Source organism: Cornus florida, unplaced genomic scaffold, assembly GCF_030987335.1.
Source record: "Cornus florida cultivar Cherokee Brave unplaced genomic scaffold, ASM3098733v1 CherokeeBrave_3.0.0_Hap2_Chr11, whole genome shotgun sequence".
NCBI classification, from domain to species: Eukaryota; Viridiplantae; Streptophyta; class Magnoliopsida; order Cornales; family Cornaceae; genus Cornus; species Cornus florida.
The window spans coordinates 102,470,679-102,492,843 of record NW_026775581.1 but is presented as its reverse complement, the minus strand read 5'-3'; the positions used below and the strand labels follow the sequence as shown (position 1 = coordinate 102,492,843).

The following is a 22,165-nucleotide window of genomic DNA, read 5'->3' as shown; positions in this document are numbered from 1 at the left end:
AGTTTGAGAAAAAACAATTTAATTGTACTTTCCTTCTTTTACGCCTTATCTTGAATTCCTCAAATCAATTTACAGTTTTACACACACCTTTCCGTTGGGCCAAATGTAGGACATGTACCCGCCGCCTTTGGATTATTCAAGGGCACGTGACCCCACCAAACAGGAGCAAAACCATGCTAGCTCCTTTGTTTTTTTACCCCAAAATTTGTTTGAGTTGTCTTAGATATATATATATATATATTTTTGGATTTAACTTTTTGGCTGTATGGCATCAATAGGCATCTGATGCTAATTGCTACTAATAAAGAAAAAGTGAAAAAATGCGTGTACAGCATAAAAGAAACCCAAGTGAATGATTAGTGACCCACACACTAAAAGAAAAGGCTTTTGTGTCTTTTGAGTATCATTCTCCTTCATTCCTTAAAACATGTTTAGATTTTGATAGTTGCTTAACTTTTTGGAAAAAATAAAATAAAATGTTGGGGTTTAAGTTCGTAAAACAAGTGAAAAATTGTTTGGAATTGTTTCTCAAATGTTTAAAAGTGATTTTATTTTAAAAATTTATATTTAGATGCAGTTGGTAATAAATTTAGTTCACTGAAACTTTTAAATTAAGTTAAAATTTGAAACTTTTAAAATTGGGTTCTTCTTCGTTTTCATTTAATAATTCTGAATATTATTGTACAATTACCAATAGAAGCATTTAAAAAAATATTATTACCAAATAAATTAAAAATATTTAATTATCAAAAATACTCATTATAACTTTTCACCACACATAACATGCTTTCTACTAATTGCAATTATTTTACAAGTCTACTGATAAAACTCTTTTTTTATTCCACCAACAATCCCAATCGGACTCTTACTAAGTTTTTTTGACAAGATAATAACAGTAATTATTTAAAAGAAAAAAAAAAAAAAAAAAACTGGACTCGTACTGTGTAAGTTTTTTTGACAAGATAATAATAGTAATTATTTAGAAGAAAAAAAAAACTTCTAACTACCGTTTTTTAGTGAGTCATTGCTTAATAGGCGGATTAAATAGGCTTGGAAACTTCCCAACCGACTCGATTATATTATATATAACCCCACTTAAATGCATTGTAGTTGTGGATTTTTCTACATTTGAAAGTTGACTTTACTTATTGTTTATGGCGGGTTAATGAGCTCATATCTTCATCCCTTATTCCCTCTATTCATTAATTTTCACAAGCATGAAATTGGTTTTTTGCATTCATATATACTCCATATATATATATATATATTTTCATGGTTTTTTGTATTCATATATACTCCATATATATATATATATATATATATATATATATTGGTTTTTTGCATTCATATATACTCCATATATATATATTATCAGCAAGGACATATTCATGTGATTCCATCAGGGAACGAATCCATTTATGAGGTTTTATAATCTTTCACGCATGCCTATGACGTAATTAAGCACATGCGCTGTTGTACTTCACAGACACCAATACTTATTAAAATAAATATATATGTATTTATATATACATTTAAAGGTGAAAGAATAATAATAAATTACTGTAAAATTTCCGGAAAAAAAAATATACTGTGTATTCTCAACTCCCAAAACCCAAAAACTTAAAAGAAACTAAATTACAGGGAATGAAACAAAAAAACGGGCGTCTTTTTTTAACAGTACTGTTTTTTGTCATAATTTTACAGTGTAAATATACATAATTAATATACATATATTTACACACTTGTGTATATTATATTTTTTCCGATGACTTCATCATATTTACCATTGCATGACTTTTATGTGGCGTGTTTATAAAATTTTACAATCAATCATGGTAAAAAAAGTTTGTTTGAATTGAAGATTGAAGGGTGCGGCTAGCCTTTTCATACTGTGCCCACCGCAATGTCCTGTAACCAGTCTAGGCAACCGACAGTAGAAACCAAAAGAACTAATCTTACAATAATTAGTGTACTCATCATGTATATACATGTACATATTATAAACAGTATTAAAAGTCATCGTGAAAAAGACAGATGGAAAGAACCCCACCATTCACGTGGGACGTATAAATCTTTTATTCAAAAAAGAAAAGCTCCGATGAGGTACGACTCTTCGTAACACTCATGAGCCAACAACTTTTTTCTTTGGTTACATACAAATTTTGAAAAAAAGGATCTGATAGTTTCTGGTAAAGAAAAAAAAAATAAAATAAATTCTAATAGTTTAAGGAGAAGATGGAGAACAGCTCGATAAATTGCACACTTAAATTTTTGAACGGGTTTTTGTCACGCTCCTTCATATTTGTCTCTTCTATGATATTTGATGAAATTGAACCATTACTTTTGATTAGTTTCATCTCACTCGTATAAACAACACAGTGTATCAAAATTATTACATAGTCTCGTGATTATTAAAATTGGACCATTTGTCTAAATAATTGTGCCAAAAATGTATATCCATATTATATATCAATTTAAAAAAATTATTACATAATCTCATAACCATTGAAACAGTCATTCACCTAAACAATTGTGGCAAAAATGTGTAAAGGATTTTTTTCTTACTTTTTACTTTCATGTCCAATGGTAACCCTCTAAAATCATTTTCTTACCATAATTTATACATAGTACTCAAGACATGTTAATTTAAGTGAGAGCGCACATTAGTTGTCATGATGTGCATCTTGGACAAGCTTTGCTTTTTATAGTAAAGAAATCATTAAACCAATAACCAGACATGTAACAACACTCCTTTAAAACTCACTTATAAAAACCCATACCATATCCGAAACTCTCCTCACCCCTTCCCTTCCATTCTCTATCTTCAAACCATTTCCTTCTCGCCACCCCAACTAAACGCATGACTCGCATCAAGGAATTCTTCGCCGGAATGTCAGATTCCGGCAAGCACATTTCCATCTCCAAGAGACACAAGAAACTCTTCTTAGCTCTCTTCGCATCCGTCCTCCTCGTCGCTGCCGTCATCGGCATCGTCGTCGGAGTAAAGTCAAACAAGGAAAACTCCGACAGTATCGCAGACCTCAAAGCCTCTCCAGCTCACGCCATTGTCAAATCCTCATGTAGTTCCACGCGTTACCCTGAGTTATGCTTCTCCGCCATCGCCACCGCCCCGGTCGGGACCACCAAGAAAGTGTCGTCCTTGAAGGACGTCATCCTGGTGTCGCTCAACCTCACCATCACCGTCGTGGAGCACAATTTCTTCAGAATCGAGAAGATCATATCTATGAAGAACCTCACGAAGCGCGAAAAGACCGCGCTTCATGATTGTCTCGAGACAATTAGTGAAACGCTAGACGAGCTTCACGAGGCCATTGTCGATCTCATTGAGTATCCGAAAAAGAAATCGCTGTCGTCGGCTGCCGACGACCTCAAAACGCTGCTGAGCTCCGCCATGACCAACCAGGAAACGTGCCTCGACGGGTTCTCGCACGACGACGCAGACAAGCACGTGCGGGAGGCGTTGGAGGACGGAGAGGTTCTGGTGGAGAAGATGTGTAGTAACTCATTGGCTATGATCAAGAATTTGACGGATACGGACATGGCTATTGAAATGTCCAAAATGGGTAGGAAAATGACAGACATTACTGCAGATAACGATGTTGAGGATAGTAAGTGGCCGAAGTGGTTGTCGGCCGTGGATAGGAGGCTGCTGCAGTCTTCCACGGTGACACCAAACGTGGTGGTGGCGGCCGATGGTAGTGGGGATTATAAGACAGTGGCGGCGGCAGTGGCGGCGGCACCGTCGGGGAGTAAGACTAGATATATTATTAGGATTAAGGCAGGGGTATATAGGGAAAATGTGGATGTGCCAAAGGGGAAGACTAATATAATGTTTCTGGGTGATGGGAGGACAAGTACCATAATTACAGCAAGTAGGAATGTGGTTGATGGCAGCACAACCTTCAATTCTGCCACCGTTGGTGAGTAACAGCACACTCTCTCTCCATTCATTTTCAGTTCTATATTCTAATTTCAGTTTTTTTAAATATTATGATTCAAATTATTATGTCCTTTGATGAGAAAAGAAAATAATAATGCAAGAAGTGTTATCCAGGGTGGGGGCCGGGACTAGTCCAACTCTAGAATAAATATTTGACTTCGATTTGTGTTATTTTATTTGTTACTCAGAATAAACTAAACTTGCTATTTTGTGAAGTTTATTATTTTTAAAATTAATTTTAATAGTTTTGAAATATTTTAAGATTATTAATACTACTAATATTGCTTAATTAAACTCCTCCTCTGCTATACAAGTTGGCCGGTAATGTAGGCTCCAGTTGAACACTTATAATGGAGCCAGGCCCGCTAGGGTAAAGGTTCTAAAGGTGGTGAGATTTGGCAAAGATTTAAAAAAAAAAAAAAAACTTGTTAAGATTTGATTAATTTAAAGTTAACAGTTACATGGTTTCAAAATGGACACATACAGCTACGTACATTTATAAAATAAGATAATGTCATTTCTTATTTGTATAAAATAAATGTATATATACAAAAATATTATTCTTTGATGTGCAAAAAATATATACACACACAAATGGGGAGACGGACGCATAAAATAAGGTGAGAGCGGAGTAATAATAATTTTAGAGAAGGCAACAACAATATTTGAAGGGTATATAGTTGAACAAAAGCAAATTAATAGGGGTATATTAGTAAAAAAAAAAATTCAAGGCACCTCATGTCAATAAAGGTCCTGCATCTATGAAGTACATTAATGTTAAATTCCACTATACTCCATATTATCAATATATACACATATCATATATATATATATACACACAGTATATTTGTTGAAGGTGGGTCCTATTGAACGATAAAGACCAGGCCTGTGTAGTTCATTGTGCTAGTTTTGTTTTCCTGATCCTGAGAAGTACGTGTACCCTAAGTCTCTCCTCGCACGCGGAGTGTTTACATTTCCAAAGAGGATCAGAGGACACTTGTCTTGCATGTTGTTGAGTGTTACATATATTTCTTTTCTAAGAATTTATCAGACATATCTCACATGGTGTGGGACCCCCAATCTAATAATTCCCTTCCCATCTAGACGTATATAAATCCAACCAACATGTTCTCATCTTCTCCCTCTACAATTCAGAATGAGTCATCATCCATCAACCCCTATATCTTATCGTTTATTTTATATATTATTTTTCATTTTTCTCTATATTTATGCATGTCTGTCTGTGTCTGTATATAATATATATATATTATATTCTTAAGGTTGATTTATATTTATCTAATTGGGTAATTGCATTGACTAATCTTTGTAATTTATTGGCAAAAGATCTGAATGTTTTATGTCTGTCTTCTACGAATGAGAAAAACGAAATTAAAAAGATATGTTTGTCTTCACCGTACTACTACAAAGAAATAGTTGGTCTACAGCTAAGCATCGCTTTCTTTTTATTTATGGCACTTTTGTGTGTGTCTATTAGACTTTTCTCATCACATGTGTCACTTAATCCTACTACTCTTTTTCTTAATTCGTTGATTGATTGAATGTACGTGGATGGTAGAGATGTCATAGCTTTCCGGTTGTTAATTTCATTCAATCAAGGTTGTTTCGAATTTCAAAATGCATGGAGCTTTTTAGCCGACACTATATAATCAATTTTTGACTTGTTTGTACAATTATACATTCTGATAATGATGACATTTCGTTGGATTGAAAATTACTACTCCTAGCTACTTTCTACTCCTTTTATGACTTCACATGGACATAACAGTATATGTTTGCAAATTTATTGGAAATCTATAACCTCGGTTCATACCAAACTTTGATTGGATCTCCAAACTATTGAAAGTTTCCGAATAAGGTTAAGTTCTTAAATATGTTCTTAAATTATTAAATTGTCCTTTGTTTAATTGCATGATTGTTTCCTTAATAATATAAAAATCTTGTACTTTATTGTAAATTATGGCTGTATGATTTTTTTATTTTATTTTTTATTTTTATGGTTACCGCGTTTTTTGAAAATTTCTAAGTCTAGGTTATATGTACTTATTTATTTATTTATTATATAACTTAGGAGCTTTTTCTTTTGGCAATTAATTCTAATTGATTTTTAATTATTTTTATTACTTCTCAAAATTATAAAATAAATAATAAATAAATAAATTCCTCAAGTATTCATCATTCAAGCAACTGAGACTTTTGTTGTTGGATTCTTGACTTGTCTAGCAAAAAAGTTCAAACTTTTCAAACTTTTTCTCCTACTTTATGAACACTATGGGTTCAGTTTTCTGCAAGTTGAGCCTATTATATTCTGGCGTTTGTTTGAAGAAACAAGTTGGCAGAGACTGACACTTACGCTTTACCCAAAAAAGAAATAACAATAACAGTAATAATCCACACAGTTCGTTCAAACTTTAATTAATGGACGAATAATTGAGTTTAGTTGTTCATGAGTCCAACATTCCTCGATCTTCATATGATACGTTCACAATTAGGGATGACAACGGGGTGAGTTTGGAGCGAGTTTCTCTAAATCCCGTCCCGTCCCTTTTAATTTTTATCAAGTCCATGCCCGCCCCGAGACCCGCGACGGGTTGGATTTTCATATCCAACCCTGCCCTGTTAAGAAATACTGTGCCCCCGTGCCCGCCCCACTAACAAATTTTTTTCTCCCACTTTTTAGAACTTAAACTCCTGCTATTTAAATGTGCAAAGCTTAGGAATGACACAACATAAATAAAATTATGTATCCTAATAAATAAATAAAAAATAACATGCACATAACATAATTCAGAGAATATAATAAACAAAAATAAAAGTTTAATACAACCAAATCACAAGAAGTTGTAAGCTCCAACTTCCACCATAACCAAAACAAAAGCAAATTTAATACCAAGTTTATATCCCAAATTAGGATTATAAGAGATGGGTAATTGGGTAAGTTGCTAAAATAACTTATAGTTATATGCAGGGCGGGGCGGGGCGGGGCCCTTAGGATATGTATATTGAACCCTTACCCACCCCGTGACCCTCGACGGGTACAAAATTTGTATTCATGTCCGCCCCAACGGTATAACAAGTGTTCCCATATCCATTATTAACGGGATGGGACGGGGCGGGGCCCCGGCGGGGCGGTAAAAATTGACATCCCTATTCACAATTACTTTTATTAACATTTTCAGTAGTACCATTTGATTGATATATGCATATGTGTGCGTGCAGCCGCGGTAGGTGCAGGATTCTTGGCGCGGGACATAACCTTCCAAAACACTGCTGGTCCGTCGAAGCACCAGGCCGTGGCGCTACGTGTCGGCTCTGACCTCTCGGCTTTTTACAAGTGTGATATGCTAGCATACCAAGACACCCTCTACGTCCACTCCAATCGGCAATTTTACATAAACTGCTACATAGCTGGTACAGTTGATTTTATTTTTGGCAATGCGGCCGCAGTGTTACAAGATTGTGACATCCATGCACGAAAACCGAATTCCGGTCAAAGGAACATGCTCACAGCTCAAGGACGGACTGACCCTAACCAAAACACCGGCATTGTGATTCAGAAATGTCGGATAGGTGCAACATCGGACCTACTTCCTGTCCAGAGCAGCTTCCCGACCTACTTTGGGAGGCCGTGGAAGGAATATTCAAGGACTGTAATAATGCAGTCAGCGGTGAGTAATGTGATCAACCCAGCCGGGTGGTACATGTGGAGTGGGACATTTGCCCTAGACACATTGTATTACGGGGAATATGCGAACACCGGAGCCGGGGCTTCGACCTCCGGGAGGGTGACATGGAAGGGTTTCAGGGTGATTACTAGTTCAAGTGAGGCCGCAGGGTTCACTCCTGGTAGTTTCATTGGTGGTGGTAGCTGGTTGAGAGCTACTGGCTTCCCATTCTCTCTAGGACTTTGAAGCTAGCTAGCTTTTAGTCTTTAGTGGTACTGCAGTTTGTTTTATTCAAACATTTGTGGAGTGCTTTGTGCGGCAACATTGTATCATCCTGCGAAAGTGGTTAAGTTTATTGAATAAAGCATGTGAGGGATTTCTTATTACTACATTGAGATGCTACTCAAATAGAAAAGAAATGAAGAGAAAAAGAAAAAGAAAAAGAAAAAAAGAATTTGCACTACCTGGCCCATATGGCCAATCACATTGTAACTTTGGCCTAGAAAATGGATGAAGTCACAGTTGACTTCATAAATAAATATTTATTGCTTTGTTTTATTCTTTGTTTTTGACTGTTTTAACATTACTAGTGTTTGGCAATCGATTTTTATTAGTATTTTTTTTTTTTATAAAAAAATTAAGACCAAAATTAAAAAAATTGTTTTTATTTTTAAAAATCTTGTAACAAATTTTATGTTACAAACAATACTTTACATTATCATACACTTCAAAACAATTATTCCTATTTCTGGTCAAAACAAAAATAAGAAACCAAAAGCAATTGAGAAACAAGCCGCCTTAATTTTTTCTTTGTTTGATGTTAATTAGAATTTAAAGTTTTTAAAGTTAAAGTTCAAACCCCACTAAAATGAATTTCTGGTCAGATTGTATCTTAGGTTTGTACAAATAATATAAAAAGTCAAAAGTTATGGGTCCACACGAGGCTAATCAAATGACTAGTGGTACACTCGACATCCTTACCAAGGAACCCTGACTCAACCATGTGCAATTCAAGCTACTCGGTGAAATCTTAATTGTTAGGTCCCAATTTGGCTGGTGAAGGGATGGTTTTAACCCGTGAGATATACATACAGCATTAAATGTATCCCCATCCATCAAATGTGCGGTTGCTAGGGTTAGTTTGATCATCTTTCTGTGTCCCAGCCAGCCAGTTGCCATTTTGACTAGGTCTTTCAACCCTTATTTGTCAATTGAATACGGATTTTACTTTCCCAAATAAGTCAATAATTAAAGTGTTAGACAAGTTTGGTATCGGTCCCTAACTTCACAGTGGAGAATTTAATCGTGGAAAAATTATTGGGTAAATTATACTGATATTTCTCGAGGTCAGAATAAATTAAATTACACATAGGTAAAATGCTTAACTTTTATTACGTTGACCTTCTTTAAGATTTAGCACATGTAATGAAAATTTAAAAAAAGACTAAATTACTCTTTTCTTGTGTTAAAATATCTTAATAATATTATATTTTGACATAAAAAAACAAAAGTACCATGAAATGTCATTGGAATGCAAAGTATCAATTTTCATACTAATTTCATATTGTTATATTTTACAAAAATAAATATTTTGTTGTTGTTATTGACATTGGGATAGTTTTTTTTTTTTTCATGGTTTGATTAGGATAGTTTTTTTTTTTTAAATATGTAAGTGTGGGATTTGTTGTCCTCTACTCACTGAATCATTGAGAGCATTTGGATTGTTGGACCTTTTAGGAAAATAATTAGTAGTCCGACTAGATTCATATCATGGTTCAGCCGAGGACCAAAACATGTGTTTATTTCAAAAAATAACTAGGCTAGATTCGTCTTTTGCTTATCATTCTCTAGCAAATATATTTATTCTATTTTTAAGAATGATATGTGCATACAAATGCAAAAAACGCAGCCTGCCGGACGCTTGGTGTGACATCGGATTGATTCTGATATCAATTGTAACGGGTGAGTGCTTGTCCATTTACCCAAAAGTTAGAACTATTGAGTAGTACTGCATACCCATCTATTTATACTCAATCACTTTCCCATCTAATTCCGATGTGGGACAAATGACCCTTATTACACTACGCCTATACGGACTTGAATACTGCGAACCATAGATAACACTGAAAGGGCGAGCCAGACCAGGCTCCAAATTGGCTCTATCAGGCGGGATGAACTCACGCTTTTGGGCCCAAATGGGTTCCATTTGACTACAGTCAAAAGAAAGCCTTTTTCAACTCTGCATTAGCTTTATAGATCGGAACAAACAGCCCAGGCAACCCATGGCTCAAGTATAATACCATCGAGAGTTTCAGACCTCTGACAATCTTATAGCTCCAAGATACCTTAACGGGTCTAGGAAGTGTTTGCTCCACCACAATTGTTATGCAGACCAACTCTGGCTCATTCGTAGGCCATATATCGATTGGTCTCAAAAGTTGAACTACCCACCCATGTCTATGCTGACTGGGTACTGGCCCATGTTCCAGTGTGGATAGAAGGGTAAAATGGGCTAGATAATGGCCCACCATCAGACCAAAACTCCCGTTATTATGTGATGCTCTAGTATGTCAAACAACGCACTCTAAAAAAAAAGTGGTCTTTCACTAAATTAAAGGGCAGAATTGACATTTCAGTCAGTGTGGAAATCACGCGCCGAGCTTGGTTTTGATAAATATGTCGGGTTAGTGTTTACCTGTTTAGTATAATACTCTTACATCAACACGATACGACACGATTATAACCTACGAATATGAATTGTCACTCCTACTCAAAATCAGAAAATATTAGTGCTCCGAATTATTGGGGTAAAGGCAAAAACATAATACTTGAATTATGTTCGAATTTGCAAATAACTTATTTGAAGTATATTTTTGTTCATAATACCTCGAATCGTCACATTTTGTTGTAAATTATCCCAATACCTAAATTATTTTTCGTTAAATGAGTGTAATATTTTTTTAATTTTTTTTTAATATTAAATTACACTTAATCTAGTTTTCTTATTGAAATAAATTGTGAAAAAAAAAAATCATATTAATTTGATAACACATTCTATATTAAATTTGCATAAATTTACCTTAATTTTTAAAATAAATTGTTTAAATAAATATTTTAAGTATGAATTTTTTAAAAAATCTAAGTAATTTCTTAATTTTTAATAAATATATTATTTAAAAGAAAGTATTTTTTATTTAAGTAATTTATTAATTTTTCATTAATATATTGTATGAAAAAATATATCTTTACAATAACTTTTTTTTTAAACTAAGTATAATAAATTTTATTATTGATAGTAAAATTTAAGTAATAAGTTAATTATTTTAGAAATGGTAGTTATACTTGATGAATTGATATTAATATTATAATTACTATTTAGATAAATTGATACTAACTGTATAATTACTATTTAGATAAAAAAAATTTAATAAAAAATAATAAATTTAATGAGAAAGAGAATGATATTTTTTTGTGAAGAATTTGTCATTAATTATAATAAATTAATAGTTTAAAAGAGTAATATATATAGTTTAAAGGAGTTATTTACAAAGTTAGAGGAATTTTTTTCCTTAACCTTTTTATTGTACGAAAGATGAATGCGGCTGGAATTCTGCGAGCTTCTTGTAGAAGAAACTCACGAAGTCCTGAGACCGCCACACACACACACACAAACAGTGAACAGAACCGAACAGAACATTGGAATTTTTGAAAGTGCTGGCGACAAGTAAAGGAAGGTTGGCTTGGTCTTGGGTTGAACGTGGCCACCAATTAAATTCCCTCAAAAATTCCAAATCGCAATGCGGAGATTTGTAGCCGAGAAAGCCATAAATCTGGTCAAGAGCTCTACAAAAGAGAGACTCAGACTCACTTTTTCTTCTTCTCCATCTTCATCTAAGTCTGCCCTCCGTTTCTTGACGTCCGTTCCTTCCCCTTCTCCTTCCGATTCAATGGATTCTTCTAATTCATCCCCTCCTGTCTCTCTTGAAACCATTAATCCCAAGGTATGAAATCATATATATATATATATATATATATATATAATATGTATGTATGTATGTATGTATGTTACATCATAAATTTTGTAAGTGATACACTTTGATTTACTGTCATGAATTCTGTACCCAGGTGGGTTTTTTTTTTTTTTTTTTTTTTTTTTTTTTTTGTGATTTTACATATGGGTTTTTTGGTTTTCCTTTCACCTTTTATTTTTGTGCTTGTCTGAGGTTGCCTAATCCTGTATGTGGGTTTTTTGTCATAAAATGTTTGGTTTTATTTATTTTATATTTTGGACTCAATTAATGTTTTTAGGTTGGCATACATATATGCACAATTACAATTATGCGTGTGTCATAGTTGTTAGAGGCACAAGGGGGCACTAAGGCGCCAAAGGTCTTCGGAGTCTAAGCGCAAAGCCCAACATAAGGCGCGAGCCTCTTCCAAGTATGACACTCGTGTCATACTTAATAATGCATGTTAATTGTAATTGTATAAAGAATAATTGAACTATGCAACATATACTTGTCAATATTAAAACAAGAAATACTTTCAATATATCAATTCAATAAATTAGCTAAATCGACATACATATATCTTTTCTATTTGCATATGAATTCAGTAAAATCAATGTACAATATGAACAATTCAAAATATGCAACACAAATAATAAAAAATTCTAAAAAAGTGGAATTTTTTATATATCAACGAAGAGGACCAGGTAAATAATGTTCATAACTCGATTCATATGCATATGCATTAACCAAATTAAATGTGATTATAAATCTGAAACAATTAAAAACTATAATTATTGAAAACTTTAAACATATATTATTATAAACATTCATAATGAAGCACTAAATAGAATTAATATAAGTACTAAACCATAAATTTATGAATTTTGTTAAATATTTCATAACCTTGAAAAATATGATCCATTATAATGATATAGAATATTATAATTTAGTAGTCATTTGATAAAAAAAAAAATGATATGAATAAATCAGTAAAAAATAGAAGGCTTACTTTTTTTGATCCTGGAACATACTAAAAAGCGTGAGCCTAATTGAAAAAGGCCTGTCCTGTACTAGGTTGAGGTGCTCTAGGTGAGTCTTGGCGAGTCTGGGGTTTTTTGGAGCTTAGGCGCGCCTTTAACAAGTTAACAACTATGGTGTGTGGATATATATCTAGAGTATTTGCTTGATCATGTGTTTCCATCTGGGTATATAATTTTTCTGTTAACCAGCAACACCCCCTTCATATTTTGAGGAGTTCTAATCTTTTGGACGAGTTGGTTGTTAACATTTTGTCGTAGTATGAACGTTTTGCCCTCAAAATTCACCGTCAATCAAATAATTAATAATTTGCTTGTCTCATTTGTTTAGGGGAGTATAGCTATTTTTGAGGGATCATGTTGATGGTATAAATATTTAAGTTACATCTCATTAACGACTTAAGTTTTTTAGATGATTAATTGTTGTGGATATGGTTTCATAATGAATTTACATGCCACATAAGAGAGACCCTTAAAGAGGGTGTAGTAGGCGGAGGAGTTGACGCTTGGATCCTCTTATGTGAAATATGCCATCTGAGTATTTACTGGATGGCACAGATGATGCTGCATCATCATTGCTGACGTGTGTGCCATCTATTAATTGTTTGGGTAGCACATTTTACAAGAGGATCCTTGCCCGGGAGAGGAGGACAGAGAGGAGAGAGAGAATGACCATTCTGAACCCCTCAATTATGGCACAATAATTGTTTGGATAGCACATTTTCCAAAAAGAGGATCCTTGCCTGGGAGAGGAGGAAAGAGAGGATAGAGAGAATGTGATGTCGTTACAGAGAATGACCATCTAGAACCCCTCAAGTGGACCTTTTTAAAGGAGGGCGTACCTCTAGTTCTGTGAGTGGAAGGATATTCATAGTCAAAGTCGCACATGTGATTTCTATGCACATTTAAAACACAACCAATGAGATGTGGTGTATTGTCACTCTCAAAGAGATTTATCTCACCATTATTTTCTCACTTTCTCCCAAAGCATGTAGGTGCTTGCTGACCGGAACTGAACTCCCACAACTTGCAGAGGTCCCATGGCGCTCTCCCATATCAAGCACTCCATTATGTGTGTCTTGGCTCTGTTATTGTGATAAGGTCCTATGGCCCTACTCTTGGCCACCACTTCTCTCTCAATCCTCCAAGACACATCCTTCTTGGAACCCCCAAGCGATAATTCATATCACACGATTATAAATAATTACCTATATGGGGTATATGTGGCAAATGGTGGAGTCCTTCACTTATATTTAACCCCCTTCCTGATGGAAAGGTTGAATGCCACCTTCAACAAAGATAGTGAAATATTCCTAAGCCATTTTAAGAATGCCTTCTTAATTCTGTGATGGTCAACAATGGTCATTGTCATCAAGATATACTTTTGCTATTGCTTGCACCTTAATATAGAATGTGGAATACTATCTCAAGGATTCATGAGTCAATTAATAAACATTGACAGGATCACTAGCTCATAGTTGGTATACCCAACATATCTTCCAAGTCACATTGTAGTAATCATAATTGTTGCAAAGGTCATTTCATACCGTAAGGTGTTGTTTGATTACTCAATTCAGTACTTAATTCTGAATAGATTCAATATTTATTGTTTGAAGTGGATTTAATAATGCTATAAGGATACCGATTAAAAGAATAAGTGCCGCTTTAAAGGGGATAAAATTTTAAATGATGGAGAGTTCACTTATCACTAAACACTAAACACTTAAAAGTTAAAATTAAAAAAAATATCAAAAAAAATTTAATGTATAACTAACACTCAAAATTTTTGCATTGAAAATTCAGCTTTTAAAATTTTCAGTATCGAATGCATGTGGACAGGTTCTGAAATCAAATAATCAAAGTTTTCACAAAGTAGGGATGATTTATGGATACTCCCTTACTATGTGAGTTTGATCGATGGAACTCATTGTTGGATCAATTGCATCTTGCAGTATTTTGTTTCATAATATTTTTTAGACACTAAGCCGTAATCCTTTTGACTAAACGCCTATATAAACACCCTTAGGGTTAGCAATTTGAGAAGCATACTTGCATCCATTCAAGAGTATATATTGGTAGTTTAGGATATTTTGTTTCTTTTCATCATTGAAGCATATAGATGGTGAGTAGATTCACGAGTGTTGATTCATCACATTTGAGTTCTTTAAAGGACATCAACAACAACAAAACAGACAAGCAAGTTGGACAGCTAGTAAAAAAGATAAATCACCGAAAAAGTGGACCGCGTGTGGAATGGTTTTGTTGATCAATAACATGTGGACTTTGAGGTGAACATCTGGTGTGAGTCTAGATCGAAGTTAATTGATTCTTTGTGTCTTAAGGTTTATTACCCTGTTGCTAGTGTTGTAATACCTTTTCTTCATGGTGGATTTGACCTGCTTGTCCTATAGTCTTGTGGCTTTTCCCCTATGGTGTAAATCTTCTTGTTCTTGTGTGTGATTGCGTTTATTTAATTTTCTGTTATCTAACTGTTACTCATAATTGCTTACCTGACTATAGATATAGATTTTAAATTATAGTTATATAGTTTGTTAATGTTTCAAGACGTGGTCATCTTCCTTTGGCATACTGTGATGTATCAAAGCCAATGGTGTTGGCCCTCACTTCACTTGTTGAATTTATAGTTCTTGTCAATATTTTCAGTAACAAATTTTACTATCTTGTCAGGTCTTAAAGTGCGAGTACGCTGTTCGTGGTGAGATTGTCACCTTGGCGCAGGTAATATAGCTAAATGCATTAACTAGTTCTGTGGCACCATTTTTGAATCATCATATCCAAGGAAGCACCCATTTTTACACAAAGAACCACCCATAAAGAAAATTTTAAAAAGGTACCTTAACCTCACATACCTGAATGGTGTTTGGGTAAACAATGTGTATTACCTTGACCTCACATACCCAAATGACTTTTGGGTAAATACTAAATAATGTGTATTTGTATATTCTGGACATTATCATAGAATTTCTACAATGCTTTCATCTCTCTGGAGTTATCTAAGATGTTGTGTCTGCTTGTCTCAGCAATTGCAGCAAGAATTACAAGCAAACCCAGGTTCTCGCCAGTTTGATGAGGTACTATTTTTTTGTCCTTCTTCATTATGTTATTCACAAAAAATTGTTTCAGATGCATATTTGGAATGCATTTTGGTATCCATATGGAAAATTTCCATTTCCTGTTTCAGTTAAATACTGATTTCCATAATCAAGTAATCCATGTTTTCTTAACCTTTTATTATTTAACTAATTGAAGATAAATTTCATTTTTTCATGCTTGAACTGGCAAACTTTGACTAATTAAGAAACCGCTGCTGGCCGGATGTTGTTCCTTACTTCTTTAAAAAGTGTTTCTAGAAAATAAACAAGGATATATATATATATTTTCATTGGCAAGAAACACACACCCCACTCACGCACCCACTTTACCACTTTGGGGACTCAAACCCTCACCATCCACTTTGAGAGGTAGAGGAGATACCACCAGGTTACAAGGCCTATGGTAATAAACAAGGATATTTGTTATATTGAAAATTAAATCTCTCTCATTCTCTCCATTCACCACTACTTTATGCATAAATATTGGCCTTTTCCTACTCGATTTCCTAAGCATTCTTTTTCTATGCTTATTTTTTTACCCATCTTCTTGACAGATACTTTACTGTAATATTGGAAATCCCCAGTCTCTTGGTCAGCATCCAATTACTTTTTTCCGAGAGGTTTGTGTGCTGCAAATCTTTTTTAGAACATACTGTAGTTCCATTTATGCATGATTAAGTTGTAATCATGGTAATCCTTACATTAGGTTCTTGCACTGTGTGATCATCCATCCATATTGGACAGAAGCGAAACTCAGGGTTTGTTCAGGTACAGAAAACTTGTAGCTAGTTTTATGCTTTATGAGTTATTATATGTTTATGGATAAAATGTAAAAAGCCCCTCGAATTATCAACGTTTCGCAAATACCCCCAACATCGCGACAAACCCATGGAACTAGAAAAAATTTGCAAATTTGTCCATGCCGTTATATTTGCCGTTAGTTGAGATGGAAAATTACTAATATATCCATTTGCCAAACAATGTCATTTCACTAATTATTTTTACCAACTTACTCGTCTACTCAGATTGAGCAATAAAGGACCTGTCTATTTGCAGGTCTTGGGTTTATGAGCGATGATGCAGTGTAGGCATTCGAGGAAATGGGTTTGATGGTAAATGTGTCGAAGTGGTTACAGATCGAGTATAAGAGCAAAATGGTCTTAATTCTAGTAACACATAGAACGTGCATGACATGTGACTACAATTTTTGTTAAATTTTTAATGGCAAATTAACAGAAGGGGTAATTGCAATATTTTGTGAAAATTAAGGGGGCTTTCTGCCAAATTAATAGTTCAACGGGGTTATTTGGAAAAAATAATAGTTTGAGGTTTTTTTTGTGCATTTCACCTTTTGTTTATTGTGTAGTATAATTGCTAAATTTTCTGTACTGTCTAGTGAAATGGGGAAGTAAAAACACGGACTGTCTAGTGAACATCCCCATGGAGTTAGGTCCGATTCTTACTGTTGACAACCACTATCATCCCACCCCCTTCCCCTCCCCCTCTTTGGGGAAAAGAGCAAATTTATGTAGATAGGGTCAGTCCAAGAACACTTGCGCATAAAACCTTCTACCAAACTTGTGCAGGTCAAATGCGAAGAGGAAGCCATCTCACTTTTCGCTCCACCTTTGCATTACAAATTCCTTAATCTGGCATAGCAAAGAATTCTTTTGGACTTACTGTTAGCAATTGATTAATTCCTTTCTTGTTCTTCTTATGACTTATTGTAGTGCGGATGCCATAGAGCGAGCTTGGCAGATTCTGGATCAAATTCCTGGAAGAGCTACCGGTGCGTATAGTCATAGTCAGGTAACAAAGGCAGAACTTGAAACTTTGAGTTAATACATCACTTGTGCAGAACTGCATATATGTCATATGGCATACACTTTTGTTGTTTCTCATCAGGGTATCAAGGGATTACGTGATATAATTGCTGCTGGTATTGAAGACCGTGATGGTTTTCCTTCTGATCCAAATGATATTTTCTTGACAGATGGTGCAAGCCCAGCGGTGAATATTAATTTCATGCCCTTATTCTTATTATGTATATCAAAATTTTCAGAAACTAAAGGTACTTCAGTCTCAAATATGTATGAACTTTTTCCTTTCTCTCCCCCCCCTCGCAGGTCCATATGATGATGCAGTTGCTGATAAGATCAGAGAAGGATGGAATTCTTTGTCCCATTCCTCAGTACCCTCTGTACTCTGCTTCAATTGCCCTCCATGGTGGCACTCTAGTATGTTTTCATTATATAGAAGCAATAGGGGGAACTTATGAGTCAAGTTGGTTGGTCAGCTATACTAGGTGCTAATTTTTGGCTGGCCATAAGCAAAGCTTGAACTTTGTCTAGGCTACCTTGTGTGAATTTTATGTCTGTTATTGACCAAGCATGTTAATTTTGCAAATTAAAATCTTCATTTTATCTTCTGATGGTTTTTATTAGTGAAAAGAATATCTGATATATATTTCCTTAACTGGCTCTTGCAGGTTCCTTACTACCTTGATGAAGCAACTGGATGGGGATTGGAGATTTCTGAGGTTAAGAAGCAATTGGAAGATGCCAGGTCCAATGGCATTACAGTTCGGGCCTTGGTTGTAATAAATCCAGGAAACCCAACAGGGCAGGTAATGATGACCAGATTTCAGAATATTAATAATAACATCAAGACATCTGACATTTGTTCATAGGAGACTGTTTTGATGGAAGCTGATTGTGTTTTAGTTATAACTCATGACCCTGTCTTGTGATCCGATGATACTAATAATCTGTGCCTGCAGGTTCTTGCGGAGGACAACCAGCGGGAAATTGTGGACTTCTGCAAGAAAGAGGGTCTTGTTCTTCTGGCAGATGAGGCGAGTAGATTTTTCCAGACTCATAGTTCTACAAGTTATGTTGGGAGATTGAGTATTTCTTAGGGAACTTGAATTGAGGTTGGGTTTTGGTGGGTTTTGATTTGGCCATTCTTTACCAAAATTCACCTCACATGCCTATGCCTCTGAATGTTCTCATTGCACTAATAGCTACTATAACGGCTTTTAACAATCTAGATTGAATTTGTACAGGTATACCAGGAAAACGTTTACGTTCCTGACAAGAAGTTTCACTCATTCAAGAAAATTTCCCGGTCTATGGGGTATGGTGAGAAGGATATATCCTTAGTATCTTTTCAGTCAGTTTCTAAAGGTTTGTTGCTCTTTTCAATTATATTGATCAAGATATGACTTTTGGAAATGTTCAAGCTAATGAACCATTGGTTTTTTATTGGCATCAGGGTATTATGGGGAGTGTGGAAAAAGAGGAGGATACATGGAAATAACTGGTTTTAGTCCTGAAGTAAGGGAACAAATTTACAAAGTGGCATCTGTGAATCTTTGTTCTAATATCTCTGGTCAAATTCTCACAAGCCTCGTCATGAATCCTCCCAAGGTTAGTTTTCCTTCTTTGCATTAGTGTTTTTCTTTATTAATTCCCCATTTTTGGTTAAAGAGTGATGATTAGATGGGCTTAAACCTAGTGAAATCAGGTCAGTGTTCTTCAGGTGTATTACTCTACCAGACTTCCTTCTTGCTATCGATTTTCTCTCTACTCTTCTAGTTCCTAACCCCTATGGATAGAGTGAGGTAGGTAAATGATCCAAGACCCTCACACCGCATCTACTTTACAAGTTGACTGTCTTACATCTCTTGCATTCACACTCTCATAAGTCTCGACCTATAACCTATCACAAATCTAGGGTTGGATATTGTATCTCAAATTCCTATTGTAATTAGAATTCTAGTTTAGAGTTGTATTTTGTTTAGAAAATTTCTTGTTAGGCAAGTCTTGGGCATATAGATAGTTTATTCCTTTATAACAAGGAATTGGACTGCAACTCTATTGTCATTGAGCATAATTAAATTGCTCTGTAGTTTCATGAACAGCATAAAACAATTTTCAAGTATGATATCCATTAGTAATTCTTTTCCATTTAAAAAAAAAAAAAAATCTATTTAGCCTACTCTTTTAAATGTTATTTCTTTGGATAAATGCAGGTTGGAGATGAATCCTATGAGTCCTATACTGCAGAGAAAGATGGAATCCTCTCATCACTAGCAAGGCGTGCAAAGGTTAGTTAAAATAAAGAATATATATATATATATATATATATATATATAAAATTCAACAAGTGAAACCAACATGTTTGTGAATTTAAGAAAAATAAATTTGCCGTACAATTAAATCTGTATTATTTATTTGATCAATTTCCTTTCTTTTTTTTTTTTTTTTTTTTTTTTTTTTTTTTTCACATTTAAACAGACACTAGAAGAGGCATTCAACAGTTTAGAGGGTGTGACATGCAATAAAGCAGAAGGAGCAATGTATCTCTTTCCGAGAATTCACCTACCCCAGAAGGCAATAAAAGCAGCAGAGGCAGCAAGAGCAGCCCCAGATGCATTCTATGCTCGTCGCCTCCTCAATGCCACGGGAATTGTTGTTGTTCCTGGATCTGGATTTGGGCAGGTGAGTATCACTGAAGTCATTGCTGATTGTATTCCATGATTCTGTCTGTGTATTAGCCTTGTCTGACTGTTGATAGCTGATGGTTCGGAGTGGAAGAAAAATATCCTATTTTAATGTCGGCAAATCAGATGGTCATATTTTTTGAATTATCATTTCATTGAAAGAGTTGAACCAAATGCAAAATTTCGTTTGCTTCAATTCCATTAATTGAAGATGCATTCAATATTGGATGGTTTGTCGTGCAAACTGTTTAGTCTACCCCAATTTCTTTGAACTTGATTGATGAATTTTATTTGTTTTGTGATTTTTTGAAGGTTCCTGGAACGTGGCATATTAGGTGCACAATACTGCCTCAGGAGGATAAGATTCCGGCTGTAGTCTCTCGATTGACAGAATTCCACAAAGGATTCATGGACGAATTTCGTGAATAGTTCTAGATAAGGTTTAACCGTCATATACATGTCCATGCCTTTTGTCTCTTAAATAAGGTTTAACCGTCATGTACATGTCCATGCCTTTTGTCTCTTAAATAAGGTTTAACCGTCATATACATGTCCATGTCTCTGTCTTCTCCTCCCTTTTTGATTGTTCTTGGGGGAGTAAAACATGTTGCTAGTTATACTGTTACTTACAGAAGCAGGACCGAGCGTGTAGGATGCAGAGGCTATCTTCTCATTGTCCTCCAACGATGTCTACTCTCATCATTTTCTCTCTTTATATATCAGAAATTGTTTGTTATTTGGGGCATATTTAATCAATTCATCATGTTTTATATGTATACCTACTTTTGGATGTTTAGTTGAATTTTAGGGAGTTGGCAAGTTATACTTTCATGGAAAGCATCTCATTTCCGTAGTAATTCAGAAGAGATCTGGAGACGGAAATGCTCAAATATTGTGTTTGAAAGTACCGAATTAGTGTCTTGTAATTGAAATCGAAAAAAAATTCAATTTAAACTTTAAAATAAAATTTTCGATTTGGTGCTCCTATGCTCCAAACGTAGCCAAAAGTCATTTTGGCAAGTGGATTTCAGGAGGCTTACTTTGTCCCCAGAAGGGATGTCATAATTGGGGTTTTGGATAAGACGACTTTTTCCATTTTTCATTTTGCATATACAGTGTCCCGTTGTTAGGGATTAGAAGGTTTAAGTCTAAGGAGGTCAAAACATGATTTGCCGAACCGGCCGGTTTCAGACCACCGATTCCGTTAAACCCCGGTATACCGGTGTGACTGAGAATTTGCAACAATCGGCTCGGCAATGGTTCGGCAAATTGGCCAGTTTGGCAGGCTGGTTCGTCTCCCGAACCAGCCAACAAAGAGGGAAAAAAAAGAAAAAAACTACTGGCAAGTGAGAATACGTGATAACTCAGTTCTTGCATCCAAAACTCAAAATAGATCTCTACGATCAACTTTCAGAGGGAAGGTTAAAACCCTTCTTCATGCCAGCCTTTGAATCTAACTTTCGGTTTTGGCGAGTCCATGCCATTGCAAAGATTCTTTTATTTTTTTGCTATTTCCTTATCCTTATTATCCCAAGGCAGGCACGTGATGGAGACTCCTCTTAGAATTCTCTGGAAATGGGGCAAGAAATTATTTTTTATCGTTGTAAAGTGTGAAAATTTTAACCTTATTCCCAAAATCTTTTTATAATTACACAATTAGATTACGAAAATACTTCTTATTATAATTGCGATTTTATTTATATTTTTCTTTCAATATATTCTTCCACTTAATTTATTTTTTTAATAATTTACTTAGACTAGTTTCAAATTCTCTTCAATACTTTATCCTAAATTTTGAGGGAAGAATATCCATCATTTAAATTTTTATTCAATTCTCATATGTAATAGATGACAAAA

At 34.7% G+C, this 22,165-nt stretch overlaps 2 protein-coding genes across 2 annotated transcripts; both read left to right on the top strand.

The window, feature by feature from the left end:
* Nucleotides 1-2,722: 2,722 nt before the first annotated feature.
* Nucleotides 2,723-8,030, top strand: LOC132287174 (pectinesterase). Its single transcript, XM_059789698.1, has 2 exons — nt 2,723-3,941; nt 7,199-8,030. The coding sequence occupies exons 1-2, from the start codon at nt 2,861-2,863 to the stop codon at nt 7,888-7,890; spliced, it is 1,773 nt and encodes a 590-aa protein (XP_059645681.1). The 5' UTR covers nt 2,723-2,860; the 3' UTR covers nt 7,891-8,030.
* A 3,183-nt stretch (nt 8,031-11,213) lies between these two features.
* Nucleotides 11,214-21,053, top strand: LOC132286916 (alanine aminotransferase 2). Its single transcript, XM_059789348.1, has 15 exons — nt 11,214-11,645; nt 15,380-15,430; nt 15,733-15,783; nt 16,359-16,424; nt 16,511-16,572; nt 17,535-17,613; nt 17,710-17,814; nt 17,931-18,041; nt 18,293-18,430; nt 18,584-18,658; nt 18,869-18,989; nt 19,078-19,232; nt 19,838-19,912; nt 20,103-20,306; nt 20,621-21,053. Exons 1-15 carry the CDS (start codon nt 11,442-11,444, stop codon nt 20,735-20,737), a joined length of 1,614 nt encoding a protein of 537 aa, XP_059645331.1. The 5' UTR covers nt 11,214-11,441; the 3' UTR covers nt 20,738-21,053.
* Nucleotides 21,054-22,165: the final 1,112 nt, after the last annotated feature.